This window comes from Hevea brasiliensis, chromosome 9, assembly GCF_030052815.1.
Source record: "Hevea brasiliensis isolate MT/VB/25A 57/8 chromosome 9, ASM3005281v1, whole genome shotgun sequence".
NCBI classification, from domain to species: domain Eukaryota; kingdom Viridiplantae; phylum Streptophyta; class Magnoliopsida; order Malpighiales; family Euphorbiaceae; genus Hevea; species Hevea brasiliensis.
Genome location: NC_079501.1, coordinates 3344067 through 3350815, shown reverse-complemented (window position 1 = coordinate 3350815; position 6749 = coordinate 3344067). Strand labels below are relative to the sequence as shown.

Genomic DNA, 6749 nt, shown 5'->3' with positions numbered 1-6749 from the left:
AGTTTGTTGCCCTATGTCTTATGGTCACTCAAAATTTTAGATTGCATTTTTTTCAAGTTTTATAAAATCACTTATAGCCAAATAATTGGCCTAGATTTAAGTACCCTGTGCTAACAGGATCCTAGTTCAGGTCAGTAGTTTTGACTTAACTTTTGGGATTCTTACATCTATAATTTGAGGAAAGTGTCTAAAACAAAATTGGAGCTCTATTTCTCAGATTTCCAGAATAATATGGCTCATCCCAATTGGAGTTTCCTAGTGAGATATATGACTAAAAGACTGTTCTGGAGTCAAATGGTCACTTAGGTAATTTTCAAAATTTACATACTAATTTGATCTAGCTAATTAACCTAGTTTCTTTGATTTCTGGGTTTTAGTCAAAATATCAATATTGTAGATTGATGTCTTGTGGACATTTTGCCACTAGTTTCATTGCATTTGGATTTTTGTAGACCAAGTTATAGCCACTTTTCCAAAACTGGTCAAGTAAGCATATTTCTAGCAATTTCTAAGCAATATGGTTATGGGCAGTTTTGTTACCTAACTTGGGCCAACAATTTGGATTGGTTTAAGGCATTTCTAGGCTCTGTGGTCTTCATGAAAGTTGTAGTCCTATATCTAAGCTTTCCAAAGGTATAAATTCAAGTTATTTGGACTTGTCTAGAGGGAGTTATGGCTAAATGAATGTGTACTGTTCATTTAGTCAATTTTCTGGGTTCATCATTCGGTCATCCGGATTGGGACAACAATTTGGTCAATTTTTGGGTAGAATTTGGGCATGATCTCTTCATAAAAATGGATCTTTTTAGATCTAGTTTCATTTCTAATTGGCCTCAAACCAATTGGAGTTATACAATTTTGGTTATGGCTCAAAACACATACTGGATTCAACAATTCTCAACCTACAAAGAAATTTACACTTCCAATTTCATTCCTCCAACTCTCAAACTACAAATTGACATTCATGGCACTTCTACTATCATCAATTCATCTCAACATAATCAAATTCTAGTAATAACACAAAGTCTCCAATAGTTAAACCAAAACCCTAACTCTAATTTATCAATCACAATATATATACATATAATCAATTTCTCACACATATAACTTCATCTACACATCCATTAATATCACTAAACACCATTTACATGTATGAAAACATTAAACTCCCATATATCTCAAAGCTGTCGAAATCTAGGGTTCTAATTTACTAATCATTTTCTTCCAATTTCATGTCAAACTCTCTTATTTCAACCTCAATTAAATGTTTAACAAGGAAAGGAGAAGAAACTTGTACTAACCTTAAATGGACAATTCTTCAAGTTGTTAAAACTTCACCAATCCTTTCTTTCTTGGCTGCCTATAGTCTTCCCAAGGTGTGGTGATTAATTTTTGTGAAGAAATTTGTGAGGTTTATAGTAAGAATGGGAGGAATTTAGAGCTTGCATGAAGAACATCCATGGAGGCACAATGGGAGAAGGATTCGGCCATTTGAGAGGAAATGAGGAAGAAGATGAAGTTAGTGGATGGTTTTGTCACCTTATGGCTATTTATATCCTACTAAGTTTTTATTTATTAATTTCAACCCATAAAGTTTTAATATTTCTAATAATTTCCCCCTTATGTTTCCTTTAATTACATTGCATATAATTCATGTTTTCATGGGATTTTCAAAATATAAATATCACTCATTTTAATAGACATTTGGGTCAAAAGTCAACTTTAGGCGCCAAATGATCAAAATGTCCATCTTCAGGTTATAATCAAACTTTTTCAGTAATATTGACTAAATTCCCGATCCGATGGTTCTTTTAATTTTATACTGTTTATTTCATTTTTATTTTCACCTGTACTAATTAACTAAATTTTTTTTGACATTTTTAATGTCATTTGTACCTCAATAAACCTTTAATTAAGTCTCGGAAATTATTTCCTAGGGTTCCTCGCGGGTCTGGAGTCGTCAACTGTCTATGTAGTGACTTCCCGATACGGTCACCCATCGCTGTAGTTCCGGCTCCTTTAACCTAGTTACATTTCATTTCTTTTATTTTCCCTTAATTTTTTTTTGTCTTTGTTTCATCAATTTATGTCTCCTTACTTTAGTTCAAGTGTAGTTCCAAACATTCTGACTGCCCAAACAGACGTTAGTCGTCGGAACAGTAGAACGTATGGACTACCTACGGTGAGGTGTTACACTCTATTAATAAAAATTTTGATTTCCTGTATGCATTAGGATCATTATACATCAAAATTTTTTCTCAAAAGAAAAGTAAATTATAAATTAGTCTCGGGCTCATGATAAGGTCCATAAAAAATTAAATTGACACCGTTTGCACCTCTCCCCAACCCACAATTGTAGGTGGTGGTTTTATCCAACTAAGAGAGCCATTGCTTGTCAAACTAATTATGAATCCTGCTAAATTTCTGGAAGCTTAGACAGGATTCTGATTGCATCTATTGATTTTTGTGATTCCTGTGGGATTCATTTGTGGTGTCACTCCAGTGTGGCATGGATGTGGAGGTTGATATAGTGTGTTGCTGTTAGTTGAGAGAACAAGAAAAGGCTGAGTCAGTTTTTTAATTTCTGATCTTCTAGTTTGTCTCAGTAACAATTTTTGCATCATTTTCTAGTTCCAACCAGCTAGGGACCCTTGTCTCCTGGTTTTGCCCTTTCTTTAATTTCTGAACATCTGCATACAAAAATAATTATATTGGGAATTAAATCAGAATTCAAGTACATCTTAATTAACATGTTGCTTCCCACCTTGATTTGAATTTTCACCGATATTTAAAAAAAAAAAATCGTTTAAATTTAACTTATATTTTGTTGTTTAATTGCATAAAGAAATTAGTTAAAAAAATAATTGAATAAGAGAGATTTACATAAAGGAAATCTCCAATGAGTACTTGGGGTGGCTAGTGACAGCTGAAAGTGATTAGCTAATGGTTAATTGACTATTTGCCCATACTAGTCATGTGAAAGTTTGGATAAATGAATTGCCTTTCTGAAAATGAATTTGTTTTCCTTGGAAATGGAATAATTTTCCATTTGACGTTACAATTTTTTGTTTTTATTAATTTTTTTTAGAGTGTCTTAATAATGTTAAATTAAAATATTATTAAAATACAATTAGATATAATAGATTAAACTTTTTTTTTAATTGACAACGTTCAAATTTTGGGTTACATATCCAGCTTAGTTTGGAGTAGTTGTGGTTATCCAAAACAAAATATATTGATTATAAATTATTTATTATTTTTTTTTTATCAATCAATATTTTAAGTAGACAAAATTTAAAATCTTTTAAATTGATTTTGAGTTTTTCACTCTAATGGGTTTTAGAATTAAAAATTATGATATGTGATTCAAAATTGAAATATTTAAATATAATTGGTAATTAGTGAAAACCTTTTAGCTTATCTATCCAATAGGCTTTACTAAAATAATTTTTGAAATATCATTTGAAAAATAATATTGTTTTGATATCATAGCATGACACTTATAGATAAAAAATAAAGAAAAATTTTAAAAATTATTGAGTTTCCATGATTGAAGGATTTTATCATTAATTTAAATAATAATTAGTTTTCTTTTCACGTATTGTGTAGTTTATTTATTTATTTTTTATTTTAATAATATAATTTATAATTTATTTTTTAAATTTATATTTCAAAATTATATTATAAAATTTTATTAATAATAAAATTATTAATTAATTATGTTAAATATAATTTAAATTTATATTAAAGTTTTGAATAATTATATGCATATTAAATCAAATTTAAAATTTAAGATAATTTTTTTTATGAAATAAGATTTTAATAATTAAAATTTAAAAATTCTTAGATAAAAAAATTGATATTCAATATAATAAATTAATTATTTTATGTAAAATATATAAAAATAAAAATAGTAAAAAATTATATTATATGGCAATTTTTTAACACAGTATATATATATATATATACTTTAATTTAATTTGATTCGGTTACTGAGTGTATATATATATATATAGATATATATATACTCATAAACTAGATAAAAAAAACAATAATCTGGTTGCTTACTTATCTCGTTCCATTTGTCTCGTGCTTGACCTTGATAGAATAGACAATTTATGCACTTGTGGTCACCATGATCTTGTGGTCACTCTAATCTCTTCTGTCCAAGAATATATAGGGTTTAGCTCCTCAATAATCCTCACATTGACAATTTCTATCAAATAATGGAATGCTCACAACCTCTGGCCGTTGAGAGTTTCTCACACAGTTGGTTAACAAGCGTAAGCTCTCCTTTAAATGGCCTTGAGGAGCTCCTTAGAGCATCTCTTGACAGTTCCCATGAAGCTATCTTCGAAGAATTAGAGTACAAGGTACCAAAGCCAAAAAGATCTCTGGAGGAAGTCCAGAACTTTAATTTTGATGTTCCCAGTTCTCAATTCCCTGATGCTCTTGTTCACGCTGATCAGCTTTTCGCTGAAGGCCTCATCAAGCCTGTTTTTATCAGCCAATCAAAGATAGACACCTCCAGTTCCCTGGTTTTAGTTCCTAAAATGCATTCTTCTGTTGTTTCTAGTGCTGTTGTTCCAACTGTTGATATTCAGTGTTGTATTTTTAAAAGATGGAGAAAATCATCTCAGCGAATCTTGCAAAAGTGTGTTGGACATCTGAGACTTTTGTGCCGTAAACTACCTGGCTCAATCAGAACCACAAGAGTTGATGATATTGACAGAAGAGCAAGGCAAGTTAAGATCTGGAGCAATTCTCCACAAGCATCTCCAGGCATAACTTATACATCAACTGGTTGGTGTGATATTGAGAGCTCAATTTATGACGCAGTTCTTCATTGCAAAAGATCTATAGGTATTCATCTATATCTTTATATTCTCAAGTTTATTTGTATACAGGTTTTGAATTTGCAAGTGTTCTGATTCTTCTCTACTTTCTATTTCCAGGTAAATGATTGTTTTACAGAAAAAAGCAGTGGAGGTCTTCTAGAAATGCATGGTAAGAGAATCAACTTGTTCTTTGTCCCATTTCTCTGTCCTCTATCCTCTCGATTTGTTTTGGTTCATTTGTCTTCTGAGCAAGCGTCGCTTCTTTGTTGCCCAGCTGTGGGAAATTCACTATTTAAATCATATAGTACAAACTTTTTTTAATACAAATATCTTTTATAGTACAGTTTTTTAGTTGTGTTCTTAATGCTGTAAAGATGAGAATTAAATTATTTCTCGTTTGTCACCACCGTCTTCTTAAGTTCAAGAAACTTTCAACCTCTGCATATGAACAGTATAGTCAAGCTGGGCCGGCCTTTCATAATGCATTAATAAATATGACGATTGATGTAATCAATTGAAGCAATCTAATGCACTGATTTCAAATCGTCTGCATGGAAAAACAGTAATGAGGAGCGTACAGAGAGAGGTTTAGAAGACGAATCTTTCCTTCCACCAATATGGATTTGGATTTTAATAAAGCCGGCATTTGTGGGTACTAACAATGAACCATGAAGGTTGTGTTATATCATTTGTTCGTTTCTGAAAAGCAGCCCTTCTCTTTTTGTGCCTTTCTGGGATGTGGTTATGGCATCAGATACTGAATTTTGTAGCAGGTTGAAAACCAGAGCTAAGGATCATTTTCAATTTTCTTGTTTCCTTTTCCAGTTCTTGCAATGATCAGCACAGCACAATAGTAGGTATTTCGTCGTTAACAAAAATTTGCATTATTGTATTAAGCCTGAAAAGAGAATCCAATTGGTTTAAAACATTTCTTGGTATAGGTATTCCGTTATCCTCATAAATTGTCCTAAAATGGCCATGTTAAGTGCTACTTGTTTGTAGCACCCCCTTTCCGAGCTACATGATTCTTGTGCTTTAATTTCTATATATGTAACGTAAAAACCAATCAAAAAATCCCTTCAAGAAAGTGCCATTTCCCTTTGAATAATACATACAAGTTAGAACTCAGTAGTGGAGGATCTATTCCCACTTCCATGAGAAATGTTAAGAAGAAAAGTGGATGTTAATATTGTCTTCTAACCATTAAACTAAAGAAAAAAAAAGCCGAAAAAACTCAAGAAAAATATTACAAAGCACACGCAAACCATATAGAGAGGGCCACAAGCTGGTTTTGGTTTGTGTTCTGGTTCAAGGACCTAAACTGGACTGTAGGATGTCAATTTCAGCAATTTCAGTCTGGTTTCTGTTTTGGTTCAAGTACAAGTTTAGAAAGGGAGAGATCAGGATCAACTCTGTCCCAAGACAGTTTCCCATGAATTAGTAATCATGTTTTAATCCTGAATTTGATCGAATTGATTTTAATTCGGCTTATAGTCCGAACCGGATCGTGGTGATGTTTAACATCATAGCAGCTGTAACAGGATGTTATTTAGTTTTTTCTGTTTGTGAATGTTTGACAATGGATATCAGCAGATTTGTGAATATTATGGGTAGCTAGGGAGACTAGAGTAGAGAGACACCCATGCATTATTGAGGGGATATTTTGCACTGCAGTGCAAGACAAGAGAAGAGACATGGACAAAGCATGCCTGGAAAAAAGTCATATGTTGGTACTTGGTACTGTCACAGCTTCCCCTTCACACCACATTTCAATTCCATTTGTTTTATTCCTTCTGAACCCAATTCATTAGCGAAGAAGCACCACAAATGTCAACTGACTCGTTTTTTTTTTTCTCTCTTGTAGCTACAAGTTTAGCAGACACAAGGGACCCAAACCAAATCACATCCTCA

The 6749-nt window shown here is 31.9% G+C and overlaps 1 protein-coding gene across 2 annotated transcripts; it reads left to right on the top strand.

Moving 5' to 3' along the window:
• The first annotated feature begins 4093 nt into the window (after nt 1–4093).
• On the top strand, nt 4094–5655 carry LOC110667036 (probable membrane-associated kinase regulator 6). 2 transcript variants are annotated; one of them, XM_058154133.1, is made up of 3 exons: nt 4094–4863; nt 4956–5007; nt 5258–5276. In XM_058154133.1, exons 1-2 carry the CDS (start codon nt 4227–4229, stop codon nt 4961–4963), a joined length of 645 nt encoding a protein of 214 aa, XP_058010116.1. In that variant the 5' UTR covers nt 4094–4226; the 3' UTR covers nt 4964–5007; nt 5258–5276. The 2 variants fall into 2 exon arrangements, with proteins under 2 accessions (XP_058010116.1, XP_021683433.2); XM_021827741.2 differs by lacking the exon at nt 5258–5276 and adding an exon at nt 5402–5655 and having other exon boundaries at nt 4095–4863.
• Nucleotides 5656–6749: the final 1094 nt, after the last annotated feature.